General features: G+C 38.0%; 1 protein-coding gene across 2 annotated transcripts in view; it reads left to right on the top strand.

Moving 5' to 3' along the window:
- kctd5b (potassium channel tetramerization domain containing 5b) overlaps nt 1–18,281 on the top strand; it is a 44,090-nt gene extending 25,809 nt beyond the window's left edge. Inside the window, exons 2-7 of one of the 2 annotated variants that reach the window (XM_057826856.1) lie at nt 6,554–6,662; nt 6,780–6,871; nt 10,165–10,260; nt 10,434–10,538; nt 14,205–14,330; nt 16,089–18,281. In XM_057826856.1, the coding sequence (XP_057682839.1) occupies nt 6,554–6,662; nt 6,780–6,871; nt 10,165–10,260; nt 10,434–10,538; nt 14,205–14,330; nt 16,089–16,118 (558 nt within the window). In that variant the 3' untranslated portion in view covers nt 16,119–18,281. The remainder of the gene's footprint in view (nt 1–6,553; nt 6,663–6,779; nt 6,872–10,164; nt 10,261–10,433; nt 10,539–14,204; nt 14,331–16,088) is intronic. The other variant, XM_057826857.1, reaches the window with a different exon arrangement.
- Nucleotides 18,282–18,513: the final 232 nt, after the last annotated feature.

Genomic DNA, 18,513 nt, shown 5'->3' with positions numbered 1-18,513 from the left:
TGGGGTGACAGCCTTGCATCACCAATTTGATGTAGAGTGTGGCGTATGGTCTGAGCACTAACAGGCTGGCCCCCCCACCTCTTCAATCTCTGCAGCAATGCTGACAGCAGTCCTGTAACGAATCACATGACATTTTGGAGGGAACATGACACGCATTACTCAATTTGGACATTTAGGGATGTAGTTTCTAAGTGGTGTAGTATCTTTTGTTGCCAGGGGTTTAGATATTAATGGCTATATTTTGAGTTATTTTGAGGGGAAAATAAATTGGCTCTATTATATAAACTGCACACAGACTACTTTTCATCGTGTCAAAGTGTCATTTTGTCAGTGTTGTCCCATAAAAAGATATACTTATATCTGCAGAAATGCGAGGGGTGTACTCACTTTTGTGATACACATTTGTCCAGTGCGGCTTATGTATGAACAAATGCCGTTTTCGTGCCAAATTTGGTGGGTGGTGGCTTATAGTCATCTGTCTGTGCCTTATATTACGAAAATTATGGTAAATGTATTATTTTTTTTATTTTTATTTTTTTATTAAAAACCCAAAACTTCCGATCCTCTGAAACATTAAGATATCGGCCCGATTTCCGATCACGTGATCGGATCGGGACATCCTTAAATGATAGCATAAAGAATGTGCTAAAAAGTTTATAATAATGTGTTAATAACTTCACAAATAAGTAGCTTCAGCGTATGTGACACCCTTGGGCAAACTATAGAGAAAAAAAAACTGCGACTTAGTCCAAAAAATACAGTATAAAAACCCAATATATTAGTCGGCAATATATTGGTCAACCTTTGTAAGCAAGAGCATCATCCAAACGGCGAACATACTGTAAGTTATCCCAATGTATCGATTATATATCTGCTGATTGCTGATCTTGAAAGAAGTTAATATATCACCCAGCCGATATATCAGTCAACCTTTACTTTCAATGGCAGGTAAAATTACTATCTACATCTCTAAACTTTGTGGAAACCATAGTCCAAGAATGACTATTACTCCTAGTCCAAATACTTTGGACGGTTATTGGCGTCAGTGGCACTGAAAAATCATCCGTGACTGCCAGCCCTTCGAGATCATTTTTATGCAGCTTCACTCAGCTCGCGCTGAGAGCTGCATGAATTTTTCAGGCGTCCCATCACAAAAGATTTGTGTTTTATTTTAACTTCATTTGCCGGTTGAGCTGTTCAGAGCGGATAAGAAACGCTGCTACGCTAATGCGGTATTGTGCTCATACGATTCGCCGGAGAACATTGTGTAAAACATCGTAAATATTTAACGGTTATTTAAAGCTAGCTGTTCATGTTGCGATGTTTTATGTGGTTGTTCTCCACTGATTATTGTTGTTAAGGATGGATTGATTGATTGATTAAAGAAAAAAAGAGTTATGCTAATATGCTGTATAGTGATGTCTCGATCCGTTACTCAGGATTGGTGTCGTCGCCTGACGCGGATATTTTTGGAGAATCGGACAGTATATGATTTCGTGACTAGATCTGATCCGATGGGAACTTCTGGGTACTCACGATTAGGGTTGGGCATCGTTTGAATTTGAACGATTCAGATTTCACGTTTCGATTCCGGTTCCAAACGATTCTTGATTCCGATTCTTTTGATAGGCAGGGTAAAAAATTCCATAGTTTATTTCAAAATCTTCTCGATTATTTTTTAAATTATATGAATGTTCAATTAATTTTGCTATGAATTTCTTACAGGGCCATTTTAACTTGTATTTGGCGGGAAACACTCAGGTGACTTGAAGTTCCGCTCTGAGACCCCCAATTTAGCCAACTTTCAAAATTGTCCGATATGGATGTGTGATACATCATTGGAAAGCTTAAAATCTCAATTTTCTGGGGGCAGAAAAATTTTGAACAGGAGGGCATTTTTGAAGAAAAAATTTTTTTAAACGGCATAACCCTAACTGGAGGCGAGACCACGCGAGAGCAGAATTAAAGACGCCACAATTTTAACGAGATATTATCGCGTACTTACCTTGTTTCGATCCAAGAACTCCATCTAGCATGTATCACTGAGTGTCAAGACACAGCTGTGAATGGACACAGCTGGATTATTTTGGGATTTTATGGGTGAAACGTGGTAATATAATAAGGGTCGCGGTGCGGAAATCGCAGACATCAAGGAGTGGTCGAGATGTTCTTTTTCATATATTTACCCTTTTAAATGTTTTTAACTCTTTTTTTGTTTGGATCGATTATTTATCATCTAACATATCGAAGAAAATGCGACAGTAACAAAAAAAAAAATACAATAAGCGATAGTTATGAGGTAGATATCCGTGACTTTTTTTACAGACGCCAAATTTTTCATTGTGGCGTAATTTGTTTAAAAGTTTAAAATATGCGTGTGAATAATTTTTTAAAGTTTTCTTTTTATAAACTAAATATTCGACATCAATTAATGATTCTAAGCTAAAAATGACAGACATTTTGAACAATAAATATAATTACTTCTTTTTATGGCCGTGTTGAAACAAAAGCGGTTGTGCGACGTCTGTAAACGGGGGTCTTCAGGGTAAAACGGACAAATTAAAGAGTGCAAGAGCAGAAACTGCTTTTTCAGTCTTTTCTGTGTTTTCCGCCATATATAATTATCAGTCTTTGAATTTGAATATGATGAAATTTCTTTCCACCGGAGTGCAATTTCTTAAAGGTGATTATTTTTCAGAAGCTCACGAAGAAAACATTTACAAATATTCTTTTGCCTATGTTTTAGAGTGTCTTCTACTGCAGGCATTTTTACATTTACATTGTATTGAGCTCCCACTAATGGGCTAACCTGGTGCAGGATATCAAACAAACAAACAAAAAAACAACTTGTAAAACCCAGTCCAGATTAGCAGCGGGTACAGTATAAAATCAGAAAAAGTTTTTGTTGAGGAAAATGATCACAGTGGCCCGAATATGCTCTAAAATCACAACTAATAATGCATGAAAGGTTTAAGGCCGCTAGAACATAATTCCATGTCACATTTTAAAATGTTATATAGTTTGCACTGAAGCTTTAATTCGAGAAATCGGGTCTGAAAAATCCCAATTATATTCTTTATTTTTCTAAAATCGTTCAGTCCTATTCTACGTTAAACATTCATAACAAAAACCTCCCTGAACGTCATTACTGCAATGTTTTGTGATATCTTCCGATCTTTGAACAGCATTCAAAAGCAGCAAATACAAGCCTGTTTCCCACAACCCCTCCCCGATGCGAGGTGTCTATTATTCAAAAGACTCTCCCGCCATTACTGCTCCGAAGCGGTGAAGATCCAACTCGCGCATGGGCTAAGTAGCCTCGGTCACGTGACCGCCGCAACATCCTTCAACGCGGCTTTGCTTTCTCCCGCTAATGCGTTCTTTCTGCATATTCCCCAGGGGGTCGCGTATAAAGGCTTCCTTTTGATGGTGTTAATTGTGCAACGTGACATCACGTTAAGTTGAGGGTTGACTCGCATGTCTCCAGATGGTGTGCATCATGAACTCCACACGTGAGGGACTACGCTTTCACCCAACCACAAAATAAATCATGTAATATGGCTGACCTGCACTAAACTGACCTAATTCCGCTTGTTAGGTATTGACACGCTTTGGGGGAAGAAATAAAACCTGTCACATTATGGCCCATTTTATAACGCGATAATGATTAGCTACAAATCTAGTTCCCGGGTAGTAAACCTAAGGCCCGAGAGCCAGATCCGGCCTGACATCAATTTTTGTGGTCCACAAAAGTCAGTCATGTGCATCTATTTCATGTTTTTAATTTTTTTTTACTAAAATGAGATTTAAAGCAACACTAGGTAAATTTTCAACCTTTCTGAAAATATTTTCATAACATTTGTGACAATATGTTGACTGACAACTAGTTGAATGAAGCCTCTTTTATATCTTGAGGGGGGTCTGTATCGCTTTCACCGCCACTAATTAACCTTGAGGAGGGTGGCAGGAACCTTGCCTTTAGAGAAAAAAAAACTACAAATGTGCTGACTGCTTTACGGCATACGTCACTTCCCCCTTTCCCCATTCATTTTAAAGACGAGTCGATGCGAACACTTTCGCGCTAATTCTGCAAAGATGGCAGAGCAACAAAATAGACAAAAACTTGTCTGGGAGGGGAAAAAAAGCCCGGCTTTCACTCGCTGATGTGATGCCAACCTCCACCTCAAAAATGACAGTCAACCCAAAAATGTGGGTTTTTTTAAAGAGAAAAAAAAATTAAACAAAAAAGTGAAATTTCAAAATGCTGCTTGTCCCATAATTTTCGTCCAAATCACATCATTTACTCATCAAAAAATTCAGGACAACAAGGGGCAAAAAACGTACCCATTCATTTCTAATACAGTGGTATGGAAACGTTTCTGAACCTTTTGGAATTTCTCACACTTCTGCATAAAATCGCCATTAAATGTGATCTGATCTTTGTCAAAATCACACAGATGAAAAAACTGTGCTTTAACTAAACCCACTCAAACATTTATAGGTTTTCATATTTTAACGAGGATAGTATGCAGATATGCATGTACCTGCCTGCCAAAGCAAAACTACCATCGCAATTTCGCCAGAAACGTTTTTTTTTTTTTTTTTTTGTCATTTTAATTAAAATATGTATTTTTTAAAATTAAAAAAATGCATGAATAAGTGAATGTTTTATTCCCCTTTTTTGTTTTTCATTTGTTTTTAAATATTTGTGTTAGGGCTGTCAAACGATAAAAAATTTTAATTGAGTTAATCACAGCTTAAAAATTAATTAATCGCAATTAATCACAATTCAAACCATCTCTAAAATATGCCATATTTTTCTGTAAATTATTGTTGGAATGGAAAGATAAGACAAGACAGATATATACATTCAACATACTGTACATAAGTACTGTATTTGTTTATTATAACAATAAATCCACAAGACGGCATTAACATTAACATTCTTTCCGTGGGATCCATGGATAGCAAGACTAGTAATTCTTAAAAGATAATTGTGAGTACAAGTTATAGTAATTTTGATAGTTTGTATATTGTGACTAAATATTGCTATCTAGTGTATTTGTTGAGCTAAACTTAATGTTTGAATAGAGTATTATTTTGCATAGCTATTTTGATTGGGAATGCCGGATCTCTTTGCATTGAACGCTTTTCTTTTTGTGAACATTATTTTATTTTTGAGAGATAGGAATATTATTTTTGTTGTGCTTTCACTAAATGATACTGTAGCGACTTAAATGTTCTTAACTGCCCAAATGCATGATGGGAATTTGAGCAACCATGAGTCACAGTTGTTGCTGCAAATGGTTTATCTTCTCTGCACTGAGTACAATACATGGTGTTAAGAAAAAGATCATCGCCTGTTATTCTTCCCTTTGTCACTTGCCACAATAGTTATAACAGTTGTGGAAGAGATGCCACCGCTTATTCCATTAAATAGCGCGGCTCCAATAAATGCCTGCGGTACCAATTCGCCCTTCTTGGTAATTGACGGTGCTATGGACCGGCGATTTCATGTTGGCTCGTTGTCGTCGGTTGGCCCGGTTCATCCGATTTCCTCCTAAGGAAGACGGCGACGTACATATAAACACCGAGAGGCGTTGGATGGCTTTTTGTGGGTACTTTTATTAACAAAACAAAAGCATGTGGGGGACGCAGCACTTGAGCCTGCGCTAACTGCGCACTTTCTCTACTCTCTCGCTCGACCACTTTCTTCTTCACTGCTCAATCTGACAATGCTGGTCACATTGAAAATAACAGCGGCCCCCTTGGCGTGTGCTGGTAACACCTGCGTCCACTCCACTTGCTCGTCTCTGCCCTTCGCTTTCAATATACTTCTAACGGCGCCATTGTAGTCTGCTCCCGGTAATGCTTGAGTGGGTCGTTCCGCGCATGCGTTAATTGCGTTAAATATTTTAACGTAATTAATTTAAAAAATTAATTACCGCCCGTTAACGTGTTAATTTTGACAGCCCTAAATTTGTGTTTAAAATAGCCTTAAGAACGGGACTTCAGTTCATGAATGTCGCTCAACATTTTCATCAACTATCAGAATTTTAATTTCATCATCAGTTCATCAAATAATCATGGCAACCCTACTGACGAGTTTACTCTTTGGCAGCCATTGACATCCAATCCATGTGGTTCAATGGATTTTATATCTGTCACCATAGGTGGCAGTCAAAGAGTTAAGTGACTATCGCTGCGGTTCCTAAATATTACCACTGCACAAAAAATAGAACTCTTTTGGGCTCCATCAGGATATTTTTGAAGTTCTGTGTCAGGACAGGCTAACAGGCTAATTGCCGCGCGTGAACCTCGGCACTTTTTCCTCCCTCGGCGAATCCGGCCCGCTCTTCCCAATCCTTTTCCGCTCTAATTGTTCGCGGCCCCTCTCCCCCTCGTGAGATAGCGCTGGCCTAATCACGGTACTTACAGAAATAGGGGAATACCCAAAGGCCTTGGAGGAATCGGGATCAAATCCATGGCCTTTGGGAATGGGAGAATTGTATTCTAAGAAAGACTCATTTGTTATTGCTTCTCTGTCTTTTAGGATGAAACTGGTGCCTATCTCATCGACAGAGACCCGACTTACTTCGGGCCGGTTCTGAACTACTTGAGGCACGGCAAACTGGTGCTTAACCGGGATTTAGCAGAGGAAGGTAAAGTCGACGCTAACGTGATGATAGTGTTTCGGTGTTAGACGGCGGTAGACTGAATTTCAATGAGTTTATATCTTGTCGCCAGTTGCAGTTAATAAGCAATGTTTTGTGTTTCAGGTGTCCTGGAAGAAGCCGAATTTTACAATATCACATCATTAATAAAGCTGATTAAGGACAAGATCAGGGAAAGGGACTGTAAGACATCGCAGGTATGTAAATTTATTATTTTTCCTCCTAACCCCATTTTTGCCGCGGCCTGAATTTTTTTTTTTAAATATAACACAGTTCTCAGTTGTTGTGGTTTTTTTGCCTATTTTGAAAGCATGGTATTTATGAAAAAAAAATCCTGTCCTGTTCAGCTGCTTAGACACGGAATATAGGAATCTGAGTGTCCTTTTGGTCTGAACATTTTTAATTTATCACATGGGAGTTTGATATACTATATAATATTTTAGTAATCGAGTAATCGACTGAAAATTCTATCGATTAATTGAGTAATCGGATAAAACAAATATATTTTTATGTGAGCAATTATAAAAATACATGAGAAAACAAATTTCATCTAATCTTGAACCATTTTCAGTCAATCAATGTCTTTATTTTCGATGTATATTGTTGAAAACAGCCAACAATTGTAACTAGAATAAAAGACTTAATTCACTGCTTTCACTCAAAAAACCTTGAGATCTTATTTTAAAAATTATTTATATATTAGGGCTGTCAAACGATTCAAATTTTTAATCGAGTTAATTACAGCTTAAAAATTAATTAATCGCAATTAATCGCAATTCAAACCATCAATAAAATATGCCATATTTTTCTGTGAATTATATATGTATTCTGTAAAATAAATTGTTGGAATGGAAAGATAAAACACAAGATGGATATATACATTCAACATACGGTACATATGGACTGTAGTGGGCATTTCACTCTACTGTCATTTAAATCTGTCTATGCTGTCCTCACTCCGAAGCGTCTACTTTTTCCAAAGCTAGACAGTTAGTGAACAACGCCTTAATAATCAGACTTCCTTTTTCATCTGATTTATTAATAAAATGGCCTCAAACCATTGTCCTCCTTAGACCGTCCTAAAACTACAAAAAAAAAGTACACAAGCATTGCATTAGCAACAACGTTAGCTTAGTACGCTATACAGGTTAACTAAACATAAACAAAAAGCGTCTCATACAAAAATATAACATTTCGCTTATTAACATAATATGTACATTCTTTACAACAACCGTACTTACGGACAACAGAATGTCGTGCAGCCATATTGAACTGGCAAGAAAACAATAAACCATGTCGCAAAGCGACCACAAGAGTTCGCTGTTAGACAGCACAAAAAGCCTTGCTGTAAAACTTACCAAAAGGCAGAATACTGTCTGAGCGGGACATGTGCGTTAATTGCGTCAAATATTTTAACGTGATTAATTTAAAAAATTAATTACCGCGCGTTAACGCGTTAATTTTGACAGCCCTAATATATATATATATATATATATATATATATATATATATATATATATATATATATATATATACCTAAAAATGCCGTTACGCTTGATAACACACATCACTTAAAAGTTAGGATTTTTTCCCACGTGTTTCAATTGCATTTCTATTTGTGTCAAGCCATTTTTAAGTTCTAGTTAAATTTTAAGTTAGTCTAAACTAAGTCCTGATAGGATTTTGAGTTTTTGCCGTGCCATTGACACCTTGTGGCGTATTTAAATCACTACCTTACATAGTTAGAGTGACATGGTGGAAGTATGGCTGCGTGGCCATGTGACGTCACCGCTCTGCGACGTTAACAACAATGGCGACATACTCGTTAAAATAAATTTACAAATGTTATTGAAATGAAAACATTAAGAGGGGTTTAATATTAAATTATTAAAACTCGTACTAACATCTTTTCGGAACTATGTGTTTCTATCCTTGGTTCTTTAAAAAGAAACCACACACATGAACCCGTTCATATAACAGCTTAGGGGCAGTTTACATGGCGACTCTGCGACAAGAAGACGCAATGACTGTGTTGCTGAGTTGCCTCACGTGCATATGGTGTTGGCGAAGACGAAAAAAGCCTCAACACTGCCTCCAAAGTGGAAGAATTCGATTGCGGGAGATTGAGGGTGGCTATCTCCGCATGCATATCAAATGCTCCCGCGGCGCGACACCGCGCCGATGACGTCAGCACTCGTACATGTCACATTGGGCATGCGCAGCGGTGCTACTAAACATTAAAAACAGCAATTATGCCGGAATGTCGGCTTTAATTTACTGTTTTAATAATAATTTTGAATTAAATATGTTCAATGCTTCCATTTTTGTGCCTTTTTGAACAACAGAAAAATGCCATCTCTTTGAGTGGGCGGGCATATTTTTTTCCGGGCTGAGGAACTTTGGTGGGATCAAAGTGCATCATTTGCTGTCGCCTTGTAAATCTGCACTGCCCCCTAGGGCCTGGCATGAATACTACATCGTTTTCATGCGGAATTGCAACATTGCAACATCTCTGAGAGTCACCATGTAAACGGCCCCTAAGTCTCCTTTCAACATCAACTCCCATTCAAACTGTAAATTGTCTTACAAGAGAGTGTGCTTTGAAATTTGATTTGGATTGTGTTTTTGAGCAACTGTTTGATAAAGGAAATTGATTAATTACAGTCTGCCTCCTCATATGATTTTGTTTATTAGTTTGTTTACAGAAAATAAATGAATCATGGAAACAATTTATACCAGCGCTTTGCCCACAAGAAAAAGTCAATCAGCAGCCCTTTTATTTTTATTTGAATGAACAGGACCTTTGTTTGATTTGTGTACTGATTTGTACTTATTTTTATGTTTCATACTCAGAACCTTTATTCACAAGGAAAGGAAATAGCCATCCACTTTGTCTTCATTTTTAGTTTACAACATGCCTAAAACAACAAAAAGTGGCATTTATCAGATTAATTTTTTAATTAATTGTCCGATTGAATACAAAAATAATCGTTAGGTGCAGCCCTATTTTATATTTATATTCGACGCCAATGAACATAGTGGTGCTGTCGTTAGCTACTTTTTACCAGTGTACACCATGTGGGGGTCCTAAAAACTGAGGAGAAAGCGGAAGGAAGTTGAGTCAAGAGATGTGATTAGACGGGTTGAAGCATACACGATTCAGCAATATGAGGTTGGCATCCCAATATTTAAATCGCCCATAAATGTGGCTATGTTGACATCCTATTCTATGCTACCTGATCGCTAATCCTGGCACTGACAAGCTCTCTATTTGAGTGTGTCTCCAGTTGATACTACAGGGAGCGTAGGGGCCAACTGAAGCCCACAGGAAAATAGGCAGGATCTTAAAAAGTCGTTAATCATCGTGATAGTGTTGGTTGTCTAGGTTGATATGGAGGGGGGGGAAAAAATCAATCTCAGTGATCAGCTGTGTCATATTTAAGCAATCTTATGTTGATGGTTTTCACGAGTAAATCATTTTTCCACACAGGTTCCAGTCAAGCATGTATACCGAGTGCTTCAGTGCCAGGAGGAAGAACTAACCCAGATGGTGTCCACCATGTCCGACGGCTGGAAGTTCGAACAGGTGAGGCGTCCTCCCGCAATTGGGCGGAGTCAGGGGGTGGGCTTTTCATGTGCTTCACCTACCCCGCTATGCTCACACAGTCCAAAAACATCAATACCCGAATTTGACCCCTTGATCCAAAGCAGCCATTAGTGATCCGGGCATCCCTTGTGTGCTCTGATTGGTCGTTGCAGCTTGTCAGTATAGGTTACGGGCGGGCCCAGCAGTCAGAGTTTCTACTCATTGTGTCAAGGGAGGTGAAGGGAGACCAGTCTGCTTTGCCAAACCACAGCGGAGAGGTGTGTCCTCACTTGTTTCTGTACACGGGCCGGTCACTGCATGGTCCCACTTTCTGCCCACGCACCTTGTTTGTCCCAAGTCAGACACGATTCGACGTTGGTTCCTCCTTTGGTTTGATTTTGTTGTTGAATGGTCATAGTTTACTGGTCCCAAGCTGAGGAAATTCCTTTTGGAAGTTAACTGGGTAGTCTAAAACCCTAAAGTGTCAAAAGATTCATGTTGATTAACTCCTTCATAGCCTCTGACAGCTGTTCAACTTAACTTTTACTGTGCAATACACATTAGTGTTGTGATCACAGTAAAACGAATGATTGTCAGTGGCAGTTAATGAGCTAATTTGTGAAATAACTAGGGATGTCCGCGATTACTTCATGGTAAATCAGGTCCGATCATGTGATTTTCCCTGGATCAGAATTTGGTGAAAAAGATCACATTTTTACGATGTATTTATTTACTTTTAATTTTTTATGGTCCACAAAACAACAAAATAATCCAAATGTACAAGGGTTTTCAAAAAAAAAAAAAAAAAAAACTTTTGTACTCGGCAACATTGCAAAACAGCAGGATCGGAAGTTAAAATACGTAAGAAAATCTTAATGTTAACTGTAGTAGGAAGCTAACTGTAAGATTTTATACAGCGATCTCTCGTTTTCCGCGGTTAATGACCGGAACCCGCCGCGATAAGGGAAAAACCGTGAAGTAGCGTCCTCCCACCCCACCCCGAATTTTTTATTTTTTTTTTTGGGTGTGTTTTCGATGTATTTATTCAGATTTAGCATTGGAAAGAAATACATATATGATTTTTAAGCACTTCGAATGCAATATTTATGATAGGTTTTAAACATGTTACTGTCCCACCGAATTATTTTTAAAGAAGAATAAAGTTGAAAAATGCTTTATTAAATGCTTCATTGAGTGAGCCCACTCAAATCAGCTCAGGCTGCTCACTTACACACAATGAGTTGCCACAACAACAGTTTAGCAAGCTAAACAATGATTGACGCATGCAGCGCTTTGAAGTTTCGGCTTCCAAGCATGTCTTGCAAGATCAAACCTTAACGTTTGTCAATTATCGTTAAGTTTAAGAAGCAACTCCAGTCCACTGCCAGACCAAGAGTAGCAGGAGGGAACGGGAGACTACATGTTCGGATCGGGACAACTCATATATTTATTTAGTAGCGAGGGATCACTGTAATAGTATAGTGCAAGAGTGGTAATTTCTGTAATGTGTATATATTATATATTTGAATGTGCCCCCCACCCCCCTCCTTAATGCATTGACGAGGTATTGGATCAGTACTTGATATCGGTAGATCCTCACAACCCGGTGACTTGAACTCTGGTGTAAAAATGATCGGGACTACCTTAAGAAGAAGTAGTGAGTATAATGCAAGAGTGGTCATTTCTGTAGTATGAACTTCTGCTCTGAGAACCCCAATTTGGCCAAATTTCAAAATTCTATATTCGTATATGCATGTGTGATACATCATTGGAAAACTTAATCTCAAAGAGCATAATTAAAGACGCCATCATTTTACAGAGATATTATCGCATACTTACCTCTTTTCGATCCAAAAACTCCGTATAGCATGTATCACCGAGTGTCAAGACACAGCTGTGTATGGCCGCAGCCAGATTTTGGGGGGATTTTATGGGTGAAACACGGTATTACAAGGGTTGCAATGCAGAAATCACAGACATCAAGGAGAGATCGAGATTTTCTTTCTCATATATTTACCGTTTTATACGTTTGGTTTTTTTTTTTTCAATTTATCATTGTTTGGATCAATTATTCATCTAAATATCGTGGAAAATGCCACAGTAACAAAAAACATACAATTAAGCGATAGTTATGAGGTAAATATGCGTTATTTATTTACAGACACCATTTTTTTTCATTGTGACATAATTTAAAAGTTTAAAATATGCGAGTGAATAATTTTTTTAAGTCGTTTTTTTTTTTTTTTTTAACTAAATATTAAATATTAATGATTCTAAGCTAAAAATGACACATTTTGAATAATTAATAATATATTCACTTAGCTTCTTTTTATGGCTGGGTTGAAAAAAAGCGGTTGCGCTGTGTCTGTAAACAGGGTTCTCCAGGGTAAAACGAACAAATTAAAAATAGTTCGGGGGCTTAATACGCCATTAAAGTGTTATGGCAGCATATAGACATATTGGTCTATCAAACACAACAGTTCTTTTTGACTTAAAATACAGCAGTTTATTGTAAAGAGGGGTGCAAGAGCAGAAACTGCTTCTTTAGTCTGTGTTTTCCGCCTTATATTCTACATTTGAATGTTGACGAGGTATCTGATCAGTACTCGAGTTCAGTAGAGCCTCAGAGTCAGGTGACGTAAACTCTGGTTTGAAAATAATCAAGACAAACCTAAGAATTTAAATCTAATCTAAAATCTAAAATTTAATTAAATAAATTAAAACAATTACAATAGTTGGAACTAGTGCTGCAACGATTAATCGATTAACTCGAGTATTCGATTAGAAAAAAATATTCGAATTAAATTTTGTTGCCTCGAGTATTCGTTTAATTAAAGTGGCGTTGTAATGTTTTATTCTGAAAGTGTTTAGATTTAGTTTATTGATTAGGGTGGATACATTGCCCTCTGGTCTGCCTTATTTCACGTGACTGAATCCAACTGCTCCCTGTTAAGACCAACGTAAGCTAAGTTTTTCTATGGGATATTGTTTTTTCATGCATTCTTAATTTAGTTTATATGTATATTTAGCAGTTTTTTTGTGGTAATATGAGTCCAAACCATTTGTTAAGAGCATTGGGGAAAAAAAGTTAGCATTTTATAGCATTTAAGCTAGCGGACTTTTGCCATGTAAGTTAGCCAATTGTTCTTTTGTTGTACATAGATCCTCATTTATTTTTAACACCGTTTGAGGCTCAGCTCAGGTATTTTAATTTTTCATGTTCCTTTTCCGATTACTCGATTATTCAAACTAGCTAGTTCAATGATTAATCGACTACTAAAATAATCGATAGCTGCAGCCCTAGTTGGAACGTTGTTGAGGCGTTTCTTTAGACGTTAACGGCACTAGGGGTGGCAGCGAATGAACGAACGTTTCTCTGGCTTCAAATGGATTGGACGTCTACTAGTGATACTCATTAAAATTGAGTCAAAATCTCATTTGTTTTCTGAATATTTATTACCTGATTGTTCAATGAATTGACTGAAAGTGCACCGGCGGCTGTGTCTGTTACGTGCATGTTGAATTTTATTTACTTTACTGGTTTGTAGGGATGGGTGATTACACGATTGTGATCATTTGGCGCACGTCATTGTTGCAGTAGTACTTGTTGTTGGTGGACCAACCTGATCGTTTGGAGTTGTTGGCTGAGCATCTTGTGTTTGCTCGTACATGATGTTATCTGTTGGTGTTTCAGTTACGCCTTTGCTGGAGGGAAATCAGATTTAAACACTATCGCCCTCAAGTTGACCTTTTAACTGATTGCCTCAGGCGCGTTTCAGTTTTTCACCACGACAAACCTGTGCTGATCCTTTAAAATATTCTCGGGATTCTTCTTTGTTTTCCTTCCATTTTTTTTTGTGTTACGTCTCCCCTATTATAGTTAAAAGTACTATTCATGTCGGTTAATGATAAAATATTCATGTTTTATTGACGTTTTGTTCCAGCTGGTCAGCATCGGCTCGTCTTACAACTACGGCAACGAAGATCAAGCCGAGTTCCTGTGCGTGGTGTCCAAGGAGCTCCACAATCAATCGTACGGGACAAACAGCGAGCCCAGCGAGAAGGCCAAGGTACGACGGCCGAGGGTGTCAAATGTTTTTTTTCTCTCTCCCCGTCAAGTCCACCTCCTGTTTCGTTCTGTTGTTTGTGAAAAAGTGTCTCTCTTGTCTCCCGCGCATGCTGCATGTCGCTCAGAGCGACGACGAAGACTCGGATTATGAAATGAACCATTCTGATTAGAGTTGAGCAATTGTGACTCACTGGTGAGCGCTCAATTGGACATAGTCACCACCCCTCCACCCGCTAGTTTTGACCTTTCCCTTAGCAGACTCATGACTCCTGTCCTGAGAGGTTCCTGAAGTGTAATCAGTCAAGTAACTAGATTACTTTTTTTGAGGCGTAATCATTTTTCAAGTAATCTGTGACAGCACTGGTCACAGCAATTCGTACCTGGCGCAGTCCCATGTGCGAACACGACTGCCTGGATAGATCCTATCACTGCTGAAGAGGCCTATAGTTATAGGAACTACCGTATTGGCCCGAATATAAGACGGTGTTTTTTTGCATTGAAATAAGACTGGAAAAATAAGGGGGTCGTCTTTTATTCGCGGTCTAGACATTATACCCATTTACAATGCTAGGTGGCGGCAGATATCATTGAAGCAATATTCTGTCATGACAGATCTCAGCTACTCTCAAGTTTAACCAGTTTGCATTATTTTATTGCAATGTTTTCCCTTATTCAGACTTGTTTCAAGACTACAGTTACAGTTAGACTTCACTTTGATGGTTAATGCAGTTATTGCAATTTTGTTGTTTTATCACAATATGGGTTTATTTACATTTCAAAAACCAGAAGCCATTCATTTACGAGTGTGATTGCACTTTAGTTTACATATTTAAATGTTCAGATATTAAGATTTGAATGAGGCAAAATAACATGCTTTTTCTTTCAAATATATTGTTATAATTAGGGCTGTCAAACTATTAAAATTTTTAATCGAGTTAATCACAGCTTAAAAATTAATTAATCGCAACTAATTGTGATTCAAACCATCTATAAAATATGCCACATTTTTCTGTAAATTATTGTTGGAATGGAAAAATAAGACACAAGATGGATATATACATTCAACATACTGTACATAAGTACTGTATTTGTTTATTATAACAATAAATCAACAAGATGGCATTAACAATATTAACATCCTGTTAAAGCGATCCATGGATAGAAAGACTTGTAGTTCTTAAAAGATAAATGTTAGTACAAGTTATAGAAATTTTATATTAAAACCCCTCTTAATGTTTTCGTTTTAATAAAGTTTGTAAAATGTTCAATCAAAAAATAAACTAGTAGCTCGCCATTGTTGATGTCAATAATAATTATGGTGCTGAAACCCATAAAATCAGTCGCACCCAAGCGCCAGCAGAGGGCGGCAAAACACCAAAAAAACACAAGTAACAAGTGGAAATGACACTTTGCTGTCATTTTAATCTGTTTGAGCAGGGCATATGCGTTAAATGTGTCAAATATTTCAACGTGATTAATTAAAAAAATAACGCCCGTTAATGCGATAATTTTGACAGCCCTAGTTATAATCATTTGTTTCAGATGTACTGTAATTATTTTCTGTATAAAAATTAATTTGGTGTTCAAAAAGTCTTTTTTTCAAACTTGAGTCTTGAAAATGAGGGGGTCGTCTTATAATCAGGGCCGTCTTATATTCGGGCCAATACGGTAAGTGCTCAAGTTCCTATAGTCCGAAAGCGGCTATTTGAACTTGAATCACAGTTAATGATAGCGATTTCATACTCGTTTTCTTTTGCAGATTCTTCAGGAGCGGGGTTCTCGCATGTGAGAAAGGAGCGAGTATTGTGCTGTCCAGGTGTTCTGATGCAAACATATCATCTTATTGGGCACAAGAGGAGCTCCAAGCGGCAGCGTTGTGCATTTCTGTTGTTTCCCTCGACTTTGGTTTTGACTTCTTGATGTAAATATGACTGCTTACTGACAATTGGTGCCTGCACATTGGAACTGGAACTTCTCAACTTGGGGCAGATCTTTTTGATTTTGAAGCTAATTGAAAAAAAAATGTATATACGAGGCTGTCGTCATCATATCGGCCAGTGATTCACTCAGGGTCATCTATCGAGCTATTGACTTATTGATATCCTTCAACTTGATCTGGCAAAGGATGCGCTTTTTGCAAATCCAAATTTGAACTGAAGTCAAAAATGTTTCGCCTCTTTTTCAAAGCTGCTTGACTGAGGTTGGAGGTCACGGTTCCTACTTGATCATTCTGTAGCGCCGTGCGCTGAATGCGTCTTCCAACAACGCCTCGTTACTGCGCTCAACTTTTATGTGCTTAAATGGGACATTTCGCGCTTTTAACTCATCGGCTGACGTTGATGGCGAGAGATTTCCGTTTGAACTGGGAGGGTTGGAAGCACATGTTTTAACGCTTGAATGAACGAGTAAGTAAACGGGCGTTAACTTGTTTTCTGCCTTTGAGCTAGCGTGGTTAAAAGCGGATGAGTGAGTCATGCATGTATTTCAAGTTATTTTGTGTTAACTCGAGTTAACTTGTGAATCTGGACTAAATAAGGAAATAACTGGGGTTAACATGTGAGTTATCTCACACGTTAACTCGAGTCGCGAGTTAACTAATGAACCTGGACTAAGTCATGAAGTAATTCGAGTTAACTCTCACATTAACTATACTTGGCGCTTGAGTTGACATCAGTTAATGCACGAGTTAACTCCCGCACTAACACAAGTTAGATCTTGAGTTAACTCATTTTCTGCCATTGACTACGAAAACTGTCAAATCCATGTGAGAAGAGAATGACCATAATTTTTGGACTATAAACCGCTACTTTTTTCCCTTATTTTGAATCCTGCGGTTTATAATCCAGTGTGGCTTCATTGTTGATTTATTTGGGTGAATAGGTAACACTTTATTTGACAGTGGCGTCATAAGACTGCCATTAGACCGTCATAATTATGACATGACACAATCACGGGCGGTAATGAATGCTTATGACGGTTGTCATTTACCATAATTTTTCGGACTATGAGGCGTACCTGACTATATTGCCGCCTCCCACCAAATTTGATACGAAAACAGCATTTGTTCATTGATAAGCCGCACTGGACTATAAGACGCCACTGTCCTCGCTGTGTTATGGGATATTTACACCAAAAGATATTAATTCAATATTACTTTATTTGACAGCGGCATCATAGGACAGTCATGAGACCAAATGAACCACCATGAAGCTTTGAACCAATTGGCTTTAAAGCCTCATTGCTTCAAGAAGCTTCATTTGGCCTTCACTGAGCCCTTGTGGGAGACAGTCAACCTCTGCTGCCACCTGCTGTCAACACTGGTTTGGTCCACCATGCCTCCTAGCATGTATTGCAGCGTTACAGATGTACATTACAATCAAAATTCATGTTTTGTGCTAATGATTTCCTCAGTTGCTGTTCTAGTTGTTTCATTAATCACTAGTTATGGTATTTGGTACACTTTATTTGGCAGTGGTATCAAAAGCCTGTCATAAGACCATCATAATTATAACATGACACTGCCATGAGCATTCATTAATGCTTATGACAGATGTTATTTTGTGTCTACCGGAAAATTATCTCACTTTTGAATGGATGTAAAAGATCAGAGCTGGACTTCTGGCTTATGAGTTCGGTCATAAGCGTTCATTAATGTAAATCAACCAATAAGCCGCACTGAACTATAAGCTGCAGATTTCAAAATGAGGGAAAAATGTAGCGTCTTATAGTCCGAAAATTACGGGAGTGTCATCCAGCAAATGATGTCACTAACTCCATTTATGTCCAGCTCGGATCTTTTACATCCATTCAAAAGTGAGATAATATTGCCGGATGACACTATAAGACACCTGTTATAAGCATTCATTAATGCTCATGGCAGTGTCATATCATAGTTATTATTGTCTTATGACAATCTTATGACACCACTGCCAAATAAAGTGTTACCAAATACCATAACTAGTGATTAATGAAACAACTAGAACAGTAACTGAGGAAATAATCAGAACAAAACATGAATTTTGATTGGTAATTACATCTGTAGCACTGCAATACATGCTAGGAGGCATGTTGGACGACAACAGTGTTGACAGCAGGTGGCAGCAGAGTTTGACTGTCTCCCTCAAGGGAGCAGTGATAACCAAATGAAGCTTCTTGAAGCAATGAAGCTTTGCAGCCAATTGGTT

The sequence above is a fragment of the Corythoichthys intestinalis genome, chromosome 21 (genome assembly GCF_030265065.1).
Source record: "Corythoichthys intestinalis isolate RoL2023-P3 chromosome 21, ASM3026506v1, whole genome shotgun sequence".
NCBI classification, from domain to species: domain Eukaryota; kingdom Metazoa; phylum Chordata; class Actinopteri; order Syngnathiformes; family Syngnathidae; genus Corythoichthys; species Corythoichthys intestinalis.
Note: the sequence above shows the minus strand (reverse complement) of the source record. Positions and strands in the feature narration are given on the sequence as shown.